This window comes from Gymnogyps californianus, chromosome 1 (assembly GCF_018139145.2).
Source record: "Gymnogyps californianus isolate 813 chromosome 1, ASM1813914v2, whole genome shotgun sequence".
Taxonomy (NCBI): Eukaryota; Metazoa; Chordata; class Aves; order Accipitriformes; family Cathartidae; genus Gymnogyps; species Gymnogyps californianus.
In genome coordinates, this window is record NC_059471.1 from 117,584,303 (window position 1) to 117,608,578 (window position 24,276).

At 41.5% G+C, this 24,276-nt stretch overlaps 2 protein-coding genes across 2 annotated transcripts in view; one reads left to right on the forward strand and one right to left on the reverse strand.

Annotated features, from left to right (window-relative positions):
• Nucleotides 1-1,159: 1,159 nt before the first annotated feature.
• Nucleotides 1,160-9,650, reverse strand: MPC2 (mitochondrial pyruvate carrier 2). The gene is made up of 5 exons (XM_050915767.1): nt 9,487-9,650; nt 5,200-5,240; nt 3,244-3,328; nt 2,065-2,176; nt 1,160-1,408 (listed from the first exon to the last, which is right to left on the reverse strand). Exons 1-5 carry the CDS (start codon nt 9,590-9,592, stop codon nt 1,351-1,353), a joined length of 402 nt encoding a protein of 133 aa, XP_050771724.1. The 5' UTR covers nt 9,593-9,650; the 3' UTR covers nt 1,160-1,350.
• Nucleotides 9,651-10,380: 730 nt separating this feature from the next.
• The window catches only part of DCAF6 (DDB1 and CUL4 associated factor 6), a 93,948-nt gene continuing 80,052 nt past the window's right edge, over nt 10,381-24,276 (forward strand). The window contains exon 1 of the mRNA XM_050915681.1: nt 10,381-10,531. Within this exon, the coding sequence (XP_050771638.1) occupies nt 10,438-10,531 (94 nt within the window). The 5' untranslated portion in view covers nt 10,381-10,437. The remainder of the gene's footprint in view (nt 10,532-24,276) is intronic.

Genomic DNA, 24,276 nt, shown 5'->3' on the forward strand with positions numbered 1-24,276 from the left:
GGCTATCAATCAGGTGCATGTCTCATAAGAATGGAAAATGCTTTCCTTCGAGTATCCTGCATGAATACTTTGCACAGGATAATATAACATTATACATAGGGTGAGAAAGGAGGGGACATCAGTGCCACAACAAGGTGCTGTAGCTCTTGTAACTAGAGAACGGTTTCCTCTCCTCTCCACCCTTGCCATGCTGGAGTGATAACTCAAAGTAGGGGTGGAGAGAGACTTAGTAACAGGACTTCGCAAAACTCCAGTATTTCAAGGTCTTCATTTTCCTGAAAGCTGAATCCTGAAGAAGCTACTCTGTCTCACAGTTCTTTTTCTCCTGGATATAAATTCCTGAGCTCTGGTACTGACTCCTAGCTTTGGTGGAAGAGGTCTCGGAGAACCTGCCAGGCAAGCTCATTGATGCCATGCTCTGAGCACAGTTGCCTTGTACTTCTCAGTAACAGATGAGCTTTTGCACTGTGATGTAAAGCCTTTGCTCGGAAGCTATTTCACAGTGGCACATTTTTCCTCTTTACAGGAGAGTAAGTAGGGAGAGATGTTGACTTTCAGGGAAGGCTTCAGTGTTTATTCACAAACATGCCACAGATGGCAGCAGACCACTGCTTCCAAAGCTTTGGAGAACCGACATGTACATGTTTCCTGAGTGCACACCTTCACAGGAAATCTATGTACTTGAGGGGGCGGAAACTGAGTAATAGAAGTTTTGGCTGTTTATTTTTCACACTCCCAAGAACCGGGTACTTAAATGCACCCATATTCTGCCTCCAGTTGTAAAGGACAACAGAAGCTAAAACACCAGTGGCACGTACTAGTTTGCCCGCCTCTTGTTGAAGATGGTGGTAGCTGGGAGTCAAATGAGGCTATACATAGCTGAAGCTGAAAAGAATATCCTTACGCTACCAGGGAAGAGCATCAGGGAATGAAATGCAAATGCTACTGTTATTGGTTACTGAAAGTATGGTAAAACCCCACCCAGGTCTGACCGTGACATGAAAGAAGTTACTTCAGTCTGAGGCTCTGGCTGATTGTCACCAGTACTGTGTCACTCCTGGCACTGTGCAGTAGAGTCAGATAAGGTGGGGCCTCAGCAACTCATTTTAGGCACAATGCACAATCAGTTTCTTTTAAAGAGACAATATAAGACACACAATTTTACTTCAATTTAAAAGGTTGCACTTTATTTAAATGCATGGAGATACTTTGTTATTTGCATTTAGAAAACACTTGCTCTCTAGACATTTAGATATCCTCTTTCATTTTCTCAGAGGAAAAAACATTAAAATTAGTGAAGCTAGGTCCCATAGGGAAGGGTTTGTGCGTTGTTGGATTTGACCTGTTGGGTTAAGCATCTCTTTGCTGCAGTTGCTCTTGTTGTTTTGCTTTTAGCTCCTGATTATACCTGGGGGGGGGGAACAACAACCACAGATTAAGAATAGAACACCAGTTGACAATAACAGTGTCTTCCTAACAATCTGTTCAGCAGAGGAGCTTTAAAATTACAACGGACTTGAGGGTGGAAACTCAGGATAGGATAGTTTAGTTCATGTAAGAAGTTCCCAATTAGTTGTTAAGTTTGTCTCATTCCTGGCCAGTACTGAAGCCAGAGAACTCCAAATTTTTCCTCAAGAAATAATTAAAAAAAAAATAAAAAAAAAATGCTGCTCTGCTTAAGAACCCTTTGATCCAGCTGGAACTGACATAATTCAACACTGAAAGCTGACAGAATTGCAAAGCTTATGAGGAGGAGAAAGTCTAGTCTGTTTGTCAGTCAGACCTACAGCTTTTAAAGAATGCCTTAGACCCAGAAGCTACAGCTTACATAGACCATTCCTTAAAACATGCTTTAGCTATACAGAAAATATTTAAAACTTCACTCCCACTCAACTGGAAAACTAAAAATGTAGCAAAAAAGTTCTGCAGTCTTTAATTAATTGTTCAGTTCCTCTTGCCTGTTGCACTGACATTGAGGCTGGTAGAATTTATAAATTCCTGGTTAAGATGAGGTGCTGTGAATGCTTAGTTATAGTATGTAGAGTAGCCCTTCTTAATACATACCTCCATATTCGGAAGAGTTGTGAGCCACCAGCACAGCCAACAAAGAAGTTCACAGCAAACAGACTCCAGTTTTTAGGAATAATAACTAGAGAGTACCTTGACCAAATAAGGCCTGTTGAATGAAAGGGAAAGTTTAAAGATGTTAAGTCTTTAAAGTGAAATATTCAGACATTCCCCTAAGTTTGGAGACAGAATCATGGGCCAGTTTAAGTAAACAAGTTCTACAACTTCATGTTAGACAACTACTTTTCTTATAACTAGCCATTTCTCAGTTGAAAGCACATCTAGTGCCAGTGGGACAGTTATGGGTATGTATTGCATTTTTCCAAAATAACTAGACAACAAGGCCAATCATAGTCTTAATATCAAACAAAGATCCTCTGTACTCTACAGCAGCCTAGACCTTAGCTCTCCAGCACAGTTGCAGGGTAGTGGCATTTTGCTGTAGTATACCCAGCTTGCTGCACCAGCTTAGAGATTACAAAATCCACCAGTCAACAAAGGTTAACATATCATGCAAAATGCACAGCACTGTGCCAGATATCAAAATAAAGTCCGGAGAAGGAAGAAGGTGGCAGCTGTAATTCTGATTTTCCGCTTTAGCTGCCACAAATCCTGCCTCTGACAAGATCTGGTGGAACACCTTGAATACAGAATATTGTTTCTGCCAGTGTGAAAATTCACGGCAGACAGCAGTGCAGCAGTCTGTGTACCACTGCTTCCAAGTTCTTTTAACACATGGAAATTCTTTCCAGTTACATTAGTGTAATTACCCTACCATTGTTTAATCCCTTAAAGTCTGTTCTAAAAAAGTCACTATATCCTGGACTGATTTCAAAATTACTTGACCTGAAGCAAAAGAGGTCACTTAGTGCAATGAGCAGTATCATTGTAACTTCAGGGATGAAACTCATATCCTGACTCATAACAACTTGCTCTGGACAATTCCAAATTAAGACACGTGTAGAGAACTGTTATATAATCACAGAACTCTTACAGATTTAATAACAAGTATAGGTCTGTCCTAGAATTATCATCCGACAGCAATAGTGAGAGCTAGCATGTTATAGTTAAGCCTTTTCTATAGAAGTGGATTAGTACTGATGGAGGATTTGGAAAGAAGTGTATACAGTTTTAGAGAGGGTGCTGTGTAAAAACATGGAGTAACTTTGGCTTTACCTGTGGCCATTAGTACTGCAGACTGTGCTGTGCTGAGCTTTTCTGCTGGTCTGGTCATATCAGCCATTCCAGCACATACCAAACCCTGTAAAGAGAAATTCAGTGAGCACTAGTCCAGTACCAGGACCTCCTGTAACACATCAAATGCTTTACAAGGGGAAGTTGCTTCATAGCTCAGTGATTATTCTATATGCATTATGCAGGAGATGGGATGCATTATATGAGCAGAGTAATCAGACTCTCGGAGACACCATCCACTTCTAGTCCCTTGTGGTAGGAATAAGAACAGTTATGGGGGGGTGCAACTGGCTTGCAATAAAATCCCAGGCAGTGGCAATTTTGTATTAATTTAAGAACAATGTTAATTTAAGCACAGCTGCTTAAGAAAGCAGCTGAAAAAAAAAAAATTGGTTTTCATGCAACAAGTAGAAGCTTATCTCAATAAGACCCTTCTTCCTAAAGCTCAGGCTAAGATATTGCTGGTAAAGATGTACGTGTGACACCATATAGTCTTCACTCAGCTTCATCTGAGGAGGTAAAAGTGCTTCTTTTTTAATATAATTTCAGTAAAAGTAGAAAACTTCCAGGTGAAGTGAGGAATAGCTTGGCTGATCTACTTCACAACATTACTAGCAAACGCGCTGCTCAATTTGTTTTGTTGTGTTATTGCCCTCTACTGGAAATACAATTTCATGTTCATGTTACAGGAGTTCACAACCCCCCCACCCCAAAAACCCAAAAAAACAAAATCTCACAAATAAGAGAGTCCTAACGCTTTTAATTCATTGACTGCCGCTAAGGACTCCTTTGGCTCCAATCAAGAAACCAGTTTTCAAGGGTAGAGACTTCTATGTGCTGCCTCACTTAAGGGACTGATACTGCTGCAGTGGTGCCATGGAGGTACAGGCTTTCAGCACACTTGGGTAACTGCAGTAAATGCGCCGTTGCCATGTAGGGGGAAAGTAATTTTAACTTCTCCGTGAAGAACTTCACTGTGAGCTTAGAGAAGTCTTCCTGCATGTTCACAAAAGAAGACCAATCTGTGTATAAGCTCTTTTGATACAGCAGCAGTCGACACCAGCCTGCTCAGAAGAGTTGCCTGTATGCTCAGGCTCACGAGCATGTTGCCTGGGAGAGCCTCTGAGAAAGGGGAAGGTTAACCATGGTTACTGCAGCTCCAGTTTAGATTGACAAAGAAACCAAGCTACAGCTTAGAGCATAATGCGTTGCCTGTGGCCTAGAAAAAGTTGGGGTTCACAATGGCAAACTTACAAACCAGCTGGCAATAGGAAGAACGGTTATATCCTCGCTTGTTATCAAACAAGGAGACCGAACAGCTTTATCATTTTAGAGGTCATTTATTTTATCTGTACCAATAAAACTAGGAGTACAGTGAATTAGGAGGAGGCATATACTTCACCTGTGCACATAGCCAATGGGTGTAACCAAGTGGGAAGCCGAACTGCACAGGAAGCAGAGAGCTACTGATAGCGGAAATGGCAGTTGCCTTTTTTCTTTTGTTTTCTCAAGATTACCTTGCACTCTGACACGCTTTAACCTGCCTTCAAACTATGAGGCTTAGGAATTGGCTTCCTTAAGATACTCTTCAAATTCCTCAATCTTGGAAGAAATACATGGTTTAAGAGTTTTGAATTATGTCAGCTCATGCCTACCTTGAGCAACAGTTAGCGTTTCACAAGAGAAAGCTTTTGTGAAACTTTTGGCAAAGAGTACAATTTTTCCACAAAGCATTTTCCCCCCACTGTATCCCCTGCATGTTGTGCTATATGTTATTAAGGCTAATTTTGTTCCTCCCCGTATATTAAAAATTAGAGCCTCAGTATTAAATCTTTCTGTAGGCTCAGATACCTGCTGAGAAACTATTCCTTGCTCAATGGGTTGCTGCAGATTACCCTCTGACTGACATCCAGACACCAGCTGGCATCTTATACTTACCCATTTCATAATAGGTGCCCAGAAAAACACTGTTTTGGGACCTGAAGGGGAGGGGGGGGAGGAAGAAAAGAAGTTAAATTATTCAGTGAGATGTGGCTGTTTTAATACCTACAGTAAGTTTTGGTTTTGTTTTGTTTTTTTTAAATAATGAATTGTGTATATTAGCACAGTTTCTACCACTGTATAAGCTTTATCACCTAATACTCATAGTTCATCAACTCAGTGCATCAGCCTTCAGTTGTGTAATCAGTCCACCCATTTCTGCAACAGATGAGTAGGATTTTGTATTTCCATTTTTAAGCAAATGAGGACACTAGAGCAGGCAAAATGCATTCATAATGAAAAGAGTTAGGATAAGGCCTAGGAATAGTGAAGACAGTTTCTATATAATGATTAAAAGCTACTCTACAGCTGGACTAACAGAATTAGTATTTGAAATCTTTGTGAACTGAATCTGGTAAACTAAAACCCCCAAATATTTTATTACTGTTACTGTAATAAGTCAGTCCCTCCTTCCGTTCCCAAATCACAGCCCACCTCTTCATGCTACAGAAGACATGCTGCACAGCAGCATTAGATGGTTAGAGTACAAATCAGAAACATAAGTAGCAGTAAATGTCACAAGGAGAGTGTCCTCATTCACCTCTAATCTGCACCTCTGAATAACCATGTCTTTCTAGCAGAAACAATGCTTCCCACCCAATCAACACTACACCTCAATAATCTACCAATAGGCAAAGGAGGATTATGGGGGAAGAGGACAAAATCTATAGAAGGAAGGGAGAAAAGTCAATGGAATGGGATCTGGGGGAAAACATCTCTCTTACAAATACATATATCTTACAGCGGTACTAAAATGGCAACTGGTTGGTTAAAACAAAGTACAGTAATGCCACACCTACAACATGCAGACTGCCAATCGTGCCACAAATCATTAATCTAGGACTACCGCTCGAAGTCTTAAAAGAGAGACCACGATCCAAAGTATCAACCCACCACACTGCGAGACAGTCAGGACACTGGTTCCGATTTCATCAAAACACATTAAGTTTTAGGTCTCGCTAGGCATTCTGATAACATGCAAGATGAAGTAAAGTTTTCACTGTAATATGTTACATATTATGAGTAAAGTTTTTAAATATAAATGATAAACACTAGGACTTTGGTTGCTTGCTTTTTATGTGAGCTAATTTTTCACTAACAATTCAGCCGTAAGAAGGCCTTGCAGTAACTATTTATACTCCCTGTTTTAAGCACCCTCAAGTTTAAAACTATGACTTGGGAAAAACTAACCATCAGGTTTCTACAACAAGCACCTGTGAAGCAACTCATAATTTGGGGGATAAGAGTAATTGTTACAAATATCAGTTACTCCATCACCTTAAAGCCAACTAAGCCTTATAAAAGGGCAGGGCAACTGCAGCACAGAAAGCAACAAAAACTGGCTTAACAGCTTTGCATAAAGCCCTCTTCAGACCCACACTGCTTGTGATAGTGATCAAGTTTCAAACTGCAGTTAAAAACTACTGGCACATGACTTTTTTTCTTGGATAACTGAATATTTCTACCTACACAGGATTTAACTTTTTTTAGGATGCCTGGGGTTGTGCAGCCACTAATACTGTCTAATATTGTTGAATAAATACAGCTCAATATTCATCCTTTAAAGATATAAACTTCAGTTGCTGTTCTCTTAGGCAGCTACTTAGTATGCCAGTATCAGGCTGCAAATACCGCTCTTTATAAATCAATCTTACAGAGGTCCCACGGAAGTAGCTTTAATTACTATCATCTATTTTCTTCTAAAACACAAATTCAGATTTGGAGTACTAGAGAATGTGGGGTAAGTATAAATTATTAAATTGACATTCCCTAAACAGCTAGTAAAGTTTTCAAGAAGACCGACATTAATTTTTATTAATAATTGATAACTCAATAATTTAAAACTGCTGACTGCAAAAGTAGGCAACAACTGAAGACAAGTAAGGTACCAAGCCAAGCTTGTTATAAGGGAAGACTGTCAAACGCCTTAAGCAGAACACCTCTCCCGGAGGCACTCCAGTAAGTACCCAGCCAGGGCGAGCTCCTCCCAGATCCTGACACCTGGAATTTTTCAAGGATGAATTTGACAGTAGCACATGAGAGCAGGGGCATACCAGAGACTAATTTGGATATCATGTGTGTGACCAGTTTATAGAATTTATGACTTCTATTAAATGTAAGAAGTCTTTGTCCTGGAGAGTTTATTTTAATCAGGCAAAGCAAATCAAAGTGGCCAAAGGAGAGGGAGTACAAGCTCAGCCCACGCTTCCCCTTGGCTGCCAAGACCGATGTTCCCCGCTCTGTGGCAGCCTGGGGAGTTGGTGTGCTGTACCCCAGGCCCTTCACTGTCCTCCAGCAGCCTTGCTCTGTGCAACGCCAGCCAAAGAAACAGCTTTTCAGACCAAGCATCAATTATTTTACCGGAAGCTTTTCTTTGTGCCAGAAAAGTAAGCATTGTTCTTCATTTCTCACCATTGATTTATAATTTCATGATAATGACACTTATATTCCTAAATTAGACTAGAAACTTAGATAACACCAGAGATAAAATGTAAGCCTTTCATTTCTAACCTACTTGTTTTGCAGTCAGAGTGACATCTATTGCATAACTTTCTCACAGACCCACCTTCAAGACATTCAAGGCTGAAACAGAAGTGGCAGAGGTTCGGTTTCGATACCTGCTTGCTCTGTGGCTTTTCTCACTTACGCCATCAGTATGGATTATGGCAGATATATATATATATATATACATACATACACACACAGAGTGCCTTAAAAATGGGTATTTTTTTTTATTAATTTCAACATGGTGGTGGTGAACAAAGTGACCCACAGGCAGTTCCGTGAAGTGAAAAGCACTGCAAGAGAACCTCCAAAGCCTTTTTCAATTAGTACTACAGTTCTGATGAAGAATGAACATAGATGTTCCCAGTGCTTGCCATGCCTTGTATTCAATAAAAGCAATTGAAAGCTGCCACATTTCACAGAGGATGAATGTGACACTCGGAGTCTTGGCACCTTTACAATGGAAGTGCTGGACATATTGACTCTTTATATACAAAAATTACATTAATGTTAAATACATATATTGGTCTAGTGAATTCAGTACAAATCAGACATTTTGCTAACTGCAGTTTTCACTCTTTAATTGTGATTTCTTTAAAGCAACAATTTGCATTTCAAGAAAGGACCGTTATAGGAGGATGGAGCAACTGACTAAAAACTAAAGTCCATTTCCACAGTGCATATTCCAGGTAGGTGAAGAGTCAAGGATGCATATCACACTGAAACAAAACAGTGGGAACAGCAGCCTATGGAATTTTAGGATTTTATCAAGCACTCTTTTTAACTACCCTATGCAATTTGTTTACATGACAAACATCACCTAAATGGCACTGAAGCAGATCATTTTACAAGAGGTTACTCTCTAATAACACAAAACCCCATGTTTGCTCAAGTAAAGGTAAGCTTTAGGTCAGGTAAGCGTAGCTCATTTCAGGGAAACTCGAGCCCTTCCTTTCCCACAGGAGCCCTTCAGCTACGAGAGTGGATTCATAAAGGGCATGAATTGTCTTCGGTAGGAGCGCCAGATTCAGCAGAAAGAAAATAAAGCAAACAGCAGCTTGACTTAAACCAGAGTATACTTCAAGGTCAGAAATCCTTGCAGCACTCCGCCCTATTTTTTCAGCACATCCATTTGAAAGAAGTGAGTGCTGAAGCCTTCAGGCCCCTTTGGAAATCATCACATCCCCCGGATTAGGATCAGGTAGCCCAGCCGTTCCCCGGATTCAAACCGTGGAGTAATGTGATAGTGACACTCAAGTACACTCGTGCATTGCAGGACACGGGAGTAACAATTAGGATCGCGTCTGCCTGTTTTTTTTCTTTCCAAATAAAACTAGTTTTCCTTCAACGAGCAGGAGCCCACTCTTCGGCAGTTTTCCCCGTGTCAGAATCACAGCAACAGAGGTGCGACTCTGCGGCCCCGATTCCGCCTCCCCAGCCAGCCGCAGGAGGACACCCCCCTCCCCCCGGCGGACCCCGCCGCCCAGCGCTCTGGCACCCCCGCCGGCTCCCCGCGCCAGGCAGCCGCAGCAGCGCCCGCAGGGAGCCGCCGCACTCCGCCTCTTCTTCCGCGGACCCAACCGGGGGCCAAGGTGACCCTTCAGCCCCCGGCCCCTCGCGCGGAGGCGGCGCGGCGCAGCCCGGTGGCCGTTGAGCCGCCGGCGGAGGACGCCCCGTTACCTGCCGGGTGGTTGTAAAAAGGCCGGAACCGCGGCGGCAGCTTGAGCTCGATGCGGTCGAGCAGGCGGTGGTAGGAAGCGCGGAGCCCCGCGACGGCGGCCGCCATGTCGGGACGGCGAGAGGGGCGCAGGGGCCGGGCAGCGGTGGCCGGTTAGCGGGCGAGCGGGTGCCGGCAGGTCCGTTCCTCCGCGACCCGCCGTCCTTCCACCGCCCCCAGCAAGCCCCGCCTACCTGTCACCCCCGTGCCGGGGGGAGGAGAGCCGCTCCCCGCGCGCTGATTGGCGGTCTCTGCAAGAGGCGGGGCGGGGCGGAGGGGTTCGCGCAGCGCTATTGGTTCGAGCGGCCTGCCCCCGCCTCGTGAGGAGAGCTGGCGCCAGCGCGCTCGGAGGAGGTATCCCGACCGTCTTCGGAAGGGCACGAGCGCCCGGCTCAGAGATGGCCGCCGGCACCGCTTCACTCTCCCATTCAAGATGGCCGGCGCGGGAAACCCTGAACCGTGACTATACGCCCAAAGCCAAGATGGCCACCTTGTGGCTTCATCGCCTGGCCGGAGAGCCGGTTTGGCCGGCGAAGCCGAGAGCGTTGACGTCATCCATAATTTCCACGACGCCCCCTCCCCATTCGGGGAGGGGCGGGGTGGGTGTCCCCCGGGGCGACGTTACCAGATCGCGCGAGACGCCTGTAGTCTCGGAGCGCTGCGCCCCCTCCCTCGCGGCGGGGGCGGGGCGCCGCGGGGGCGGGGCGCCATGCATGGGGGCGGGGCGCAGAGCCGCCGCCGGCCCCGCCGCTGCCGCCGCCGCTCGCTCCCCGTCGGTGCCTCGGCGCGAGGCGGGCGTGAGAGCGCCGCGCGCGCGGGCCGGTCGGTTTCCATGGTGATCGCGCGGGGCGGCCGGTACCAGCGGAGCGCCCGACACCCCTCCCTCCCCCCCCGCGCCCCTTCCGCGCGGGGCCATGTCCCGCGGGCACTGCCCCCACCTGCTGTGGGACGTGCGGAAGCGGAGCCTGGGGCTGGAGGAGCCCGGCCTGCTGCGGAGGCACTACCTGGGTAAGGGCGGGGGCCGCGGCGGGGGCGGGCGCCGTTGAGCCGTTCTTAGCCCCCCCACCCCCACCCCCCCTCAAGGTGAGGAGGGGGCCGGGCGCCCCTTCCAACCGCCGCGCCCCCCGCGGCCGGGCGCCCCCCTCTCCCCACGCGCGGGGCGGGGGCAGGTGACAGCGGATTCTCCCCCCCCGCGAGGCGCGCGCACGCTGGGGGCGGGGCGCGGTGGGGAGAGGGTCGGCGCGTGGCGGGGGGGCTGCCGGCCGCCCCGGGGCTGAGCTCGCTTCCCCCGCTCCGGCGCTGCCGGCTGGTTCCGCTTCCCCTCTCGTCCGGGCTGTCCCGCCGCAGGAGCGGCGGCTGCCGGCGCCGAAGTTTCCCGTGCCCCGCGTGGGGCGGCCCCCTCCGCGCCCTCGGGGGGTCCCGGGCACGGCAGGGCCCTCGGCTCCCTCCGTGCGCTGCCTGCGCTGCCCGGCGGCCCTCGCCTGCCCCTCTCTCTCTCTGAAGGAACTGTTGCATGAGGGAGATCCAGCGGGGAAGTTGGGCGGCGGCGGATCGCGGCGGCTCAAAATAGACCGGGAGCCGTGGTTTATTCCCGGGGCTGAACAGGCTCCGGATTTACCGGCCCTGAGCCTCTAAAGATTGCTAACAAAACACGTAAATACCGGGATAATAGCGTGATTGTTCTCTGGGCTTTTAGGTGTTTCCTGGGTTTTGAAAGCTGAATGCTGGGCAGAGCCACTTGAACGTATTCGGTGCCGGCTTATTTAGTCTTTGTGTTCACAACTGCTCTGCAGCGATCGGAGGGGCTCTCTAAATACCCTTCAGCTTCTTGCTGCTGCCTCTTTCAAACGCTAAGGTGGTTATTTTCACTTTCTAAGTGCCGTAAGTTAAAAATAGTGTTAGTTTCAGTTTACGAGGCTTCAGGGAGATTTCTTTAGTGTAAAAGAACTATTGGTATTCTTTGTAATGGCGCAGGTTGCATGCATCCTGCATCGCCCCCTTCCCGAAAATATTTTTTAAAAAATATTTATTCACGTGTTTTTGGAGGTGTGGCGGTCTATTGCATATATCATAATGACACGCTGATTTGGGGGGAGTGCCTCTCCAGGGAAGATGGCTTATTGGTCGCAAACACATTCTTTTATGCCTCTGTGGCAAAATAGTTCCTGCTTTTGAGTCGAAACGTTGAGTACTTGAGATGGAACTTATTTACAGCATTGTAAAAAGTGTATCTTTTTGTACCTCCTAGGCATTTCTGACTGTGGTTGGTCTTGGTTTTCATTTGGTTTCCTGGTGGAATTTAAGGTGGCATATCACATTACCAAGTCTAACTCAGTAGTTTTCTGTCTGTGGTCCCTGAGCACTCTGTAATCCACAAAAGATAATTGAGAAAAGCAAGGTCATTGCTGGTAGGTTTCCACCTATTACAGAAAGGGTGTATGTGTGTATAGCACATATGTGCACGTAAGTCCTTTGGAAAAAAATTTTGAGGTCCTAAAGTTAAAAAAGGTTGAAAACTAATGGTCTAACTGCTTTTGACTTTTGTTATGTCTTGACAGCTGTGCTTGGCCAAGTCTTAGCTGAGGATTGTCCTAACTTTTAGCAATCAAACACGGATATCCTTCTGACTGGATACTTAAGGACTTCCCCCCCTGCCCCCACTCCAGTTGGAGCAGAAAAGCTCAATGTTAAAATCAGGACTGTAGTGTGTAGATTTTGAAGAAGCACCATAAGGCCTTTTTTTTTGCTTTTACATGATTGTGCCTCTGACAGTTGAAGTATTAAGATTTGATCAGTAGAAATCATCCTCCCAGATTTATTAAGTTCTCTTTTCTGGACACTGGTCCAGTAAAATGTGCATAACTTTAGTTAAAAACAAAATCCCTCTGGTGACTAGGTTCAGGTCTCATATTTACTGTTTTTCATTTAACCTAAACGTGTTCAGTAGCTTTATAGCCTTGAGAAAATAGGACCTGGGAGAGGCTTCCCACTGAATTGATGTTAAGATCTGCATTGGTGGTGGCAAGAGTTGCTCAGTCCTTACTGACTTCTGCTTTTAACGAAAGGCGTTGGCACATGGTGTGCTTGTCTTGTAGAGCCATCACACTTGTATTCAAAATGGCATTTATGGCCTTAATAGACCCACTAATTTTGCTGCTAGTCAGGTGTGATTGCTCGTGTGCAGATTTACCAGACAACAGGCCTGTTGTTGTGCCTTTTTATGTGCAGTTTAGTGTATAGATGGGTCTTTTCTCTCTCACACTTCAGCAGTTCTATGTAGGAGCTTTGTTGTTTGGACATAGATTGAGACTGCGGTGGTCAGATAGGTAACATTGATTGTTGGTCATTGCTGATCTAGTCTGAATGGGAAGTAAGGTTTCTTCCTATTTATACTGGTTTTACACTGACAGAACAAATGCAAGTCAAGCATTTCATTTTGACTTAGTAATAGCATTGGGAGGCTTGAGGCATTGTCCATGTGCATTTTTTGCTTTTTTTTTTGTTTGTCTGCTGCTCTTTTTCAGCCAGCAAATCAAAGGAGAACCCTCATAGCAAGTCAGTAACTAACAATGCAGTTCACAATATGTTGGAAGGAAGATGTGTATGTATGAGTGATGCTTCCATAGTGAACCATTCATTTGGATGGTGCTGTTATGCTACAGTGTAAAATATGGGGAATATTGAAGGCGACTGTGTATTGAAGGAAGACATCTGAGAACTAACTACTGTTTCCTATTTACTCTGTGTTTTAGTTTCATGTGAACTGGCAATCAAGTGGCACTCTATTTATAGCCTCTTTCAGCTTTTGAAAACAGCTGCTCCAGGAAGGATCTGTGCATCATACTGTACCTTTCCATGCAGATAGTTCGTTCCTGGAATTTATGTCCTTGCAAAACTGTCTGATTTTGCAAGATCTCTAAATAATTGCTCTGAAACCTAGTCAGTTCTGGACAGAGTTCCAGAGGAAAGTCTCGTGGAGATGGGGCAATATATATGTACCTGGGACATGTCCTTCAGATGTTATCATTTGGTAAGAATTCCTGCTGTGATGACAGAGGGAAAATTTGGGTCTTATCAATGTATCTGTTAGCTACATTTTCTTCAGCATTTGTAGGCTAATTAGTCTAAATTTCAGGCCGTGCTTGTATCTGAAGTCTCCAGAGAAAGCCAAGCCTCATGGAGGCTGTCAGTAATGCTCTTTTCTTTGATTCAGTTTGGGCATCGTCTTAGCCTAATGCTAGTGGGAGGAGTCCTGCTGCTGGATCACGGATGAAAACTGAGTTTCAGACTACTTGCAGTTGTTAAAAACATCACAGTGCTTTTACACGGAAAAACACTGGTAGTAAAGTGTAGTATTCAGTTTAAATTCTGCTTGGAAACTGCCAAATGTAATTATTCAGTCATGATGCTTTCCCAAGAATCCCCAAATCTTTGTTGCAATTTTGTATCATTGTGGCAATATTTCAGTGACTAATGAACATACCAGTTCTGATAGCAGGTAAAGTGTTCGGTGCCATCACAATAAAAGCCTCTATGTGGGTGAAGTATAGCATATAGTAATTTAACTAGAGAAATAGCAGCATGGGTTTCTTGCAAGAAAGAAGTGAGTCCATAATTCCTCTGAAGTATTTAATGTGACGGATTTATTTGCTTTTCTGTGAAGGGTCATGCTGCTGAGGATGACTCTCTTTAGCCAGGAGGAAGACTGAAGACTTTTCCTTTCTCTTTTTTTTTTTTTTTTTGTTTTGTTTTTGTTAACTTGCATAGGTTATCCAGAGAAAATCTGTTAGTCTAAAATAGTTTGCAGAGAGGAACTGATTCCTTTTTTTAGCTCAGAGTGATTGTCGGAAGTTGTGGTGCTTGATACAATGGAAGCAAGTATCAAAATAAGTCAGTTCTCCCTAATCTCTGATATCCTTGTTCACATACTGTTTTCTAACATCTTCTTTCCTTGTGATATGAAATTTTTAAGCTTACCAGATTTCTTAGAGATAGTGTTGTGATGCTGTCTCCTGAGCTTCCACTACCTCCTCTTTAAAGACTGTTGCATGTCTTACTAAGTTTTTCTCATTCTGTTTTTTAAGATTTGGGAAAGGTTTGAAACGTATAAATTAACTGTAAGGAAACCAGTAGCTAGGTTCATTGTGGTCAAATTTTGTGAAGTTTCAACAGCTGTTGCTAAAAAGAGAACTGTAAATATATTCTTATGTAGGTAGGGAGAACTTACTAAACTAATCAGATGTCAGTAGCTCCCCCTCTTTACTGAGATGAACCGTAATAGAACCAAAACTAATTACAGTTTTGAAGTAAGTTAATTGCCCTGTTCATAGGCAGGGTTGAAAAACAGGATAGGCAAGAATAGCTATTACATATATGGACAACCGTTTAGTTTTGATATTGACTGTGTTACGTTCATTACCTTACTAGTTTGTAAAACTAGTAGTCTGAATGTAGATAGAATTGGATATTGCTGTTGAACATTTAGTTCTTCCTAAAATACATTGCCCAGGGTACAAGAGTGAACTTAATTCCTTAAAATACTGAAAACTTTCATTCTCTCTGTTGCTTTTTCTTGGACAAACAAACAGGCAAAACCCAGCAGAGATGGAAATGAATGAATGTTAGGGAGAACAACTAGAAAGAGACGTGTTATTTTCCCCAATTTTTGCTCCAGCTATATTTCAACACGTGGTATCTTACTCTTTGAAAATAATGCAGAGTAAGAAGGGTCAGACAGCTTTAAAATGATCAGCTTTGTAGCTGGTGCTCTTGCAGACTTGGAGATAGTCACAGTATTTAATCAGCCTTTTTTCTTTAATTCTTTGCATAATACTTTTGATGTTTAGTTATTTTCAGGTGCACTGTTACATTTCATGTCCTAAACCTCTGGCATTAATTTTCTTTTCCAGCATGAATTAAAAACACTCATCTGTCACAGCTAAAACCCAAAATTGGTAGAGGTGTTTTATGTTGTTTTTCCTTCTACAAGTCTAGCAAATTAACTGCTGCTTGAAAAAGGGCCATTATAATTTTACCTGGTTGTCTGATTACGAGGACACAAATGATTGACTGCTGTTTTAATGTAAACAGTGTAGCTTCCTGATGTGCAGGATCTTCCACTGCACTTTGGTGTGTGCCCAGAAAACCAGTTCTGTAGTGATATATTCTGGCACACACCAAATACTTTGTGAAACTAGACTAACTGAAGATTTTAGAAAGATACACTTCAACTCCCTAAATTTTTTTCTTTAGTGATGTTTTCCAAATAATAGAAATAGGCAGAGTCAGAATTGAAGTTCACAGTGTAATGAGTGAATTAGAGGAAAATACGTCTTTGAAACAAAACCAAACATTTTTAACGTGCTCAATCTAATACATGTCAGGCAGGAAATTTGATATAGCCATTGGATTTTCAGTGGTTGTATAGAAAAGTTTAAGATGTATAAGAGCGTTGCAGAAAAAGAATGTTACTTTTTAATTGTGAAAAGCACAAGAAAGTACAGTGGTCAGGTATTGCCTTAAACTGGATATGTTTTGGGTTTTTTCCCCTGTTAATAAAAGCAAGGCTTAGTGACTATAGTCCTTAAAAAATTACAGATGGGCAACTGAAAGAGCAGTGTGTCATCAATACCTGTTGATAACAAATTGAATTTGGAGGAGTTTAATGAAGGGACTATGTCTAAAACGAATTCCCTGATACCATCTCATTTAAATTGGGACCAAGGAATAGAAAGGCACAATGCATATGTATAAAACAGCTTTTTGAAAAAATGTTAGGGGTGATTCTAGCACATAAAGATTAATGAGTTGTTTTTTTCTAGTTCCAAGTAAATCAACTGAGATAATAAAGACACCCATTTTAAATGTTTTAATAGAATAATTTGTAGAAAGTAGCACACTATTGGTAAAGGAAAATAAAAACATAGTATAGAAGAATCATCTGGACAAGGCAACAAATAAAGAAAAGCTAGCTGGTTATAATTTGGTACATACCAGAAAACTAGAAAGAGATGTGAGCTGTGAGGCAGGATTAAGGTTGGATGAGTATTTCTGATGTCTGAGTGCTCAATACTTAGTTTTAATTTCAATCTAATCAGCCTTCTGTTATCTTTGGGGTTATTTCACTCGTAGACTAACTGAGCTATGGAAGTGGAGGCACAGGAGCCAGCTGGACCTACACTATGTAAATGTGATAGCTTGGTTTGCTACTATCTCAGGAATCTTTGCTTGTAGTTAACAATATCATTGACCTTTTCTCAGTTACATCTTCCCTGTGTGTTTTGTGGTTTAATTGTTATGGTTTGTGTTACTGCTTCTGTCTCCTCAGTGTTGTCCCACCTTGCTCCTACTGAGTGATAAAGTGTTGACAATCACTTTAGTATATTTTATTTAAAAAAAAATATGATATGCAGGGTCTGGGATTACTTGGTGCCTTCTGTCACTCTGTCCTGAAATAAGAGAATAATTTCCAATGGTAGTTTTTAGGATGTTGGGGATTGATACGAGTACAACTTCTGTTTTTTATGTACTAACATCAATTTGTGAAAAACTGTAGACCCTTACAGATCACATGATTATGTTCTTTGGTGGGACTACTTTGCTGAAGCTTGTTTTTTGGGTTTTGTTTTTCTTTTTTTTAGTACTGTCTAGATCAGGTGTTGTTATCAATGAACCTACTTACTGAGTTTTGATGTTTTAATGTGCTAAATCACCAACTTTTTTGCTGCTGTTGTATCTTGACGTACAGCGTAAAAACGTTAATGGAAGGGGGATTTCTGGCCTTGCATACAAATACATCCAGCCTAAGTGGAGCTAGAAGGAAATGATCAAAAATTGGTACAACTGTTTCAGATTGTTGATTTTCAGTCCTTCAGAAATTCAAGAGGCCTTTTAAGTTGTCTGCAGTTTTGTCAGCTTTGCTTGACATGGGCTGAATTATGCAGATGTACTTGTACTTTCTGTTTTTAAGGGATTAACCTGATGTGTAGTGTCTGTGCACTGGACATTAATCATGTGTTAATGGTTGCCACGAAGTATGAGTGTATGTAAGTGTGTTGTAGTCCCAAGGTTTTGCATCTATAGTTATATTATTTGAATTATGTTCAGTCTTAGGATGCAAATATATTTGCTTTATTATCCTTTGGAGTCTCAGTCTTCTCATGCAAACAGCTGGTGTCTGTAAAGATTTGTGTGCGCTTTAAATATCTTTTCATTTTTGATTGCAATATTTCATTGAATTTACATTGTATGCTTTTAAAGACAACCTTTGTACAGAGAATGTATTTGCTTTGTAAATAACTGCCTGTGTCTTGATACTGAGTGTTTCAGACAGCTTCATAGTTAAGTTGCACCTTGATCTTGTAATAATGAGCTTTGGATACATGAAAGCTGTCTCTTGCTGCAGAAACAAGTTGTGTACTGCATGTACTGGATTTGTATTTCAGGATGAGGCAGTGATGTGGGAGATCACTTCAGATCTCTTTCTTTTATTTATTCTTTTTAATACTTTTTTTTTTCCCTGTAGCCTTCTTCCACTTGGATTGCTTCCATTAACTGCATTAGGGTAGACCATTAAGCATAACTGTGTTTAGTCACTTTTAAGCTGTTACACTGCAATGCTATGAGTTCTTGTGACTTTGCTTGTGATTCCTGATCTTCTATCCTTGAATGTCCCCAAAAATAGTCTAGTGGGATATAAGTGATCATGTATCAAGAACTTGTTGACACTTGAGACTAGTCCTGTCCCAGCAGTAAGGAAAAAGATCAGTTCAGATATAAAGTATGCCAGCCTTAAAACAAAGCTGAATTTTTCACTGATTAAGTGCAAGTCTCAGCGTTTTCATGTCTTTGGGGCTGAGCGAGTTGCTGATTCAGATATGTCCCAAATGCTTTAGTATGTGTTGAATCATTAAATATTGAATGTGAATATCGTGAGATGGTATCTGAGTCACATCAGTGAATTTTAATATCCCCTTATTTTCCTCATTTTCTTCTTCAAGGATTTGCAGGCTTTCCTCAGGAAAATTGAACGCATCATTAAAGCTGCTGCTCTCTACTTAGCAGATATCATGAGGAAGATGAGAATTCATCCTTCCCTTCCCTGTGAACTGAATGCGTTCTGAACCATTAGTGATGTTTGTTCAACCTTTATTGAACTACTGAAACTTCACCAATATAGAAAACTATTATACAAAACCACCTCTTTATTTAGGTTACACGGCTTTGTTATTATTATTGTAGTGTGTTCCCATTATTTACCTTTCCTAGGAAATGAGGAAAAATGTGGTTCCTTTTTGATTTGTTTTTATTTTAGAAACACTGTTATGTCCTGAAAGCTCTCTTCAGTAAAAAAAGGAGTCTCTTGAGTTAAACAACAGGGTTTTTTGGTCATCTAGGATGAATACATACAGTTTAATGCAACAAGCAACGTAACTTTTAAAAGTAAGCTTTTTAAATTTCTTTTTAAATGTCCAATGATAATTCAACTTACGTCACAGTGTTACTTAATAGTCATCTACTACCAAGACTCAGATTTCTACTTTAGCTCAACTTTTGATGTCATCTGTCTTTAAACTCTAATCCTGGGCAATTTCCAAGTGTTTACACTTGTAATCTCACAGGATTATGTACCTATATCTGTCTATGGTGTGTATTTCTATATCTGTTTCACATCTTCCCCCAAAACCAGCAGTGTATAATTCCTATACTACCCAGGATTAAATGGTATGTTTAATTAGGTAGATGTGCAGAATAGTAAATGTTTTAATTCAGTTCCACCCTGTCCAAATTCTCAGTTTCAGTGAGACATCCTTGTGGGAAAGGCAGGCTCTGCTTTTTCCTAGAAGACATGTCTTTTTAGATGTGCTGGTAAGCTGCTATATAATCATTTCTTAATCTGTTTAAAAATATGTATTGAGTTAGCTTAAACAAATTTAAATAGTAGGCTTTTATTTACCCAGAACCTTGGTCTGAAATGGGGTAGGGGATATTCATGTGATTAGTCCTGTTGGCTGATTTGAAGAAGCAGTAGCCTCTGACACTTAAAGGTAATGGAAGGACTGGCAGCAGTATTGGGCACATGCATTTTCAGCCGTAAGAGGATGTGCCCGCTAGGAATGGGCTTTTCTTAAGAGCAGATTCCAGTAACTTTTTCTTTCCTTCTGCTAGTGATTTTCCATGCTCCAGTATTCATTTTGTCTGAGTGCTTGGAGATGATAGATCATGGTTCTGCTGCTAGCAGTCTTAACTTTTGCACTGGGTTAGAGTCATACCCCTGTTTCAGCTTCTTAGACATCGTCTGTTCTTGCTGGAAAGTAGAGCTCCTAATTAACCTTGTGTGTTACACAGATAAGTCATACTTGAGAAAATAAAGCAGAGTACCTGATGTGATGTGTGTTTCCCGAAGTGTCATAAGGATTGTCTGGGTTACTATGTTAATATCATTTTGACAAGAAAATATTCAACATACATTACTGTTCCACGTACTATTTCAGATTAAGACTTTTCAAAGTCAGAGAAAAGCATTTCCAAAGATATGTTGAAACCTACAGTAATGCTGTTTACTCCAACTTGGAACACTCCGCATATTTCTTTTTTGCCTTCAGTTAATGGAAGCCTCCTTTGAGAAGAAAACAGGGCTCAAGTGTGTTTTTCTTGATCTGATGACTGTTCAGTTTTGTGTTGATATCTGTTTTAGAATTTCAAGTTGTTTACTTGGGAGACATATTTTAGTGCTGGTGGAGAAAACAGAACATGTTTTTGCATTTGGTTAATCATACATCCAGTTAATCACACTTAAGCTATTTCAGATAGTTTTGTGTTGAGAAGAGTAAGGTGGTACATGTTATCTTTTTGCCTTTGGTTGTCTTTTACATAGATACAGCTTCTCTTTGTTTTATCACATGAATTTTTGTCCTCTGCTCTGTAGAAATTAGAAATATTCATGACATAATATAAAAATTTCAAGTGCCTCTTATCTCAGTGAGTAGTTTGTATATGATCATTGGACTACTTTAGAGGATTGAATGAATATCAAAATTGCTGAAAACGGGCATTTTTTCTCCTGTCAGAAAAATATGCTCATTTTATCTTCTGCTCAGCTGCAATCTGTAGCAAGAACAATACAGAAGATGTTACTATGGGCAGTATAAGTGGGGACAAGATAGCTGTCAGAATATGGTGTACTTGTGAATGAAATCCACTTAGTACGAGTCAGTATAGCACACTCACTCAAAAGCTAACACTTGGAATACACAGATAAAATGCCTTCTCTAAGACAGGTAGTTGTACTTTATGCCACATTTTTGCCACTGAGAACACATTAAAAAATTGGTATTAATACAATTGAATTTTATGTATTAAGTATCTTTCAAGCATAAAACATGGTAAATATCAAACAGAAATTAAACACATTGGTTTAAAGCTCAAATGCTTGTACCCTTACCTGTGATGGAGCCCAATGGAAGCTTATATTAAGGAGTGGATACTTCTAGTATCTGAAATATATTTGAAAGTTAATTACAGACATCGCTACTAATGCAAACAAATCTTATCTGTGCTGTTACCTATAGTAACTTACTCTTGCACATTTGGTAGAAGCAAACCTAAACAGAAGTCTTTTCCAAAATGCTTCTTAATTACCCTAAAATATATAACACTGCTGGACTTTTTTTTTTTTTTTACTTCAGCAGATCTCTTTTTGTGTTTCTTTTGAGATCAAATTTTGTATCAATATACTCACCAGGAGATGTTATAGGCTTGCTGGATTGTAATTCAGGGCATAGTGTCCTATCTTCTGTAGTTTCTGTCTTAGTGTTACTATGTGAAAGTTTTGTGTTTCTTAATACATGAAGCTTATTCTGAAGTGTATCTTAGGAATGGAGTGCAAGCTTGATTAACACCAAGTTGTTTGCTGTTGGGTGTTTAGTAGCAAAGCTCTTACATATTAAAATGGCAAGTAAGTGTCTTCACAGAAATTAAAATATTTTGTGTTTTCTGTATAGTGTTCAGACCTTCAGGCTTGATGATGTATCATTAAGAGCAGAGAAGAATTTGGGTTATCTGTTTTGAACTTAAACCCTAATGAAGTAATTTGTAGTAACTTGAAAGGTAATCTTTTAGACGTTGACAGAACCAAGAGTTACCATTTTTTGGCATTTATACAGTATTACAAAACAATAAGGAAATATAACGCAGGGCCTTGATCAAAGGACTGGAGGTCACACCAATGGATTTGGTTTCTGGCAGTACTGCTGATTCACTCTCTCCTTTGATAAATTGCTTCAGTTTCCTGTGTCACAGTTTCAGACTGACAGCGGCCCCATTTTATAGACACTATGTAGCTAACAAACGTTTTTCAAGATTTTAATTCATCTTCAAGAATTTTAACATACCTTGATGACAGTTAATTCAGTGCATATTGTGTATAGTCCTGTTTACTGTATATGGAGAATTCTGGTTGCTGGAAACACAGCGTGTTGGGATGTGGATCAAAAGTTACACTAGATCACTATGCAGAGTTTGACGTAGTCAATCTAGCAAAATAACTTGTATACAAATGAACTGGACTTGCCAGCTTTTCATGGAGTGGCTTCAGAAATACGTAAACTCTACCCTGGAAAATCAGGAGTAGTTTTTAAATGCGCTTAGAGTGCAAGATAACATGTGCTCTGCATTGGGAACAGATGCTGGCTCTGTTTCAGTTTTAAACTAGGGCATTCCAAATGTCACAGCAAGCTAGTGCTGAGGGACTTGGCCTTGGAAAGAGCCAGCTTGACATAAATGAGTGTTCACTTGACAAACAGGATCTATTACTGGTTTTCTGAATAAGGGTTGTCTTTTAATGTCTCATACCATGGTGGTGCTGCTTTGGATCAAAGTTTAGTTATATTTCTGTAGAGCACAAATGTACTTTAAAGCTAGACCTTCATCATTAAATGATCTGTACTTTTTCAGTGGGAAATTCTGGAGTACAGTTTTAAATATATGAAGGTTTTACATGCTTGAAGCATTAAACTTCACTGCTGTCATCAGTTCTGAGGTAGCATTGACTGAGTCACTTACAAAAGAAAGATATGTGTACCTCTGCCAAAATAGCCATGTAGAAAGCACCTGACCAGCAATTTCTAAACTGAGGGTTGTGACCTAAGTGGTGCCATAACTGCTGTGAGCAGGGAATACAAGGGACATTGTGGTATTTTGGTATTGCTCTGTGAAGTGAGATTAGAGCTGTATATACGTGCCCAAACACCAAAGTTAGGTAGTTCTCCAGAGGGGAGTGGCAAGGCATCGTTTGGTTTGATGTTGTGCGCAGTGGAACATTTTGAAGAAATAAGTTACAAGGAAGCAGCTCCAGTTTCTCTTTTGCCCACTTTTCCATACATAAATTTGTATTATGAATGACTCAAGGTGGTGCTTCTTCCATACATAGAATGTGGCCTTGGAAATGGTCCTCTCGTCTCTAGCTTAATATAAACTAAAAAAATTATTGATCAGTGTACTGAGGGTGGCACTGTACCTTGAGGCATCAGTAGCGCATAATGTTTGGTGAAAATGGGTGGATGGATAAAAACTGAAAATCTTATTGATCATTGTACTGAGAGTGGCACTGTACCTTGAGGCTTCAGTTAGTGCATAATGTCTAGTGAAAATGGGTGGGTGGAGCATTAGCTTGATAGGTTTTCAAATTTCAGATGTGTAAACACTTCACAGGAAGGTCATCATTGCCATTTGAAATTTAACAGTGCTTTTTTTGTTTTGTTTTGTTTTATTCTTGTTGATAGTTTCACCTTAGTGGTCTCAAAGCAAACCTTGTGTATGTTCCGCTGTCCAGTGAGATGATCTTGGTGATGACAGCTTGATCACTTGATGCCTGTCTTAAACAGGCCTTATTTGAATATAAGAAATGATATATTGAAACATCCTTACAGAATTAAATTATTCCATTTCTGGTGGCACATAGTTAAGGGGAAAAAAGAAACAGCTTCTGGCTCTTACAGAGCCTGTACACAGTATTAGGAGGGGGAAAAACCAAAACTTGACAGAGGTCTTGATGCTGATTTTATAAGAAAAAAGTATGCTATGGGGTTTTGTCAAAAGCCTGGGTCTCCTCCATCATCTTAGCTGAAGGGGGAGCCAGGAGGGCTGCCTTCGTTGGAAGGTGGAGGGAACAGGTAGCCATTGGACTGGATGAATGAGAATTAAGGATTGTGAAGATTCTTGTCACCTGGGAGAGCAGAGTCCTTGATGTGGAGAATTTGACTGTTAGAAAGTCTAGCAATAAGAGTTGTGATGCGCCTGAAGAGTAAAAGAAGGAATGTAGCCTACTAAAAAAACAGGTAAACAGTATTGTGTTTTTAATTTTTTAATGTGATAAAAATGGGAAAGTGACAAATATTCAAGTGACTTAAATATCGGAAAGCTCTAGTACTTACTGCTAGCTTTTTTTATCAAACCAATGAACCTGTGGAAGTCATTGCTGAAGTACAAGGAACACAGATTCACTGACTACTCAGCTTTTAACAACAGCAAATGCAGAGACAGTGTTTTCTTCAGATCAGTTTATTCGAGTAGTTCTGTTTTTTATTTAAAAAAAAACATTCAGGATCTGGTGGTTCTAGTTTTGAATGATAAGATAAACTAGAAACGATCCATTTGGTTGTCCTATTGTGTTTAGTACTTTATCAAATAGGAAGGTTTCTGGAGGCAAAACATTTTAACTGTTTTCTCCTTTGCCCCCTTTTTACTTTAGGGAA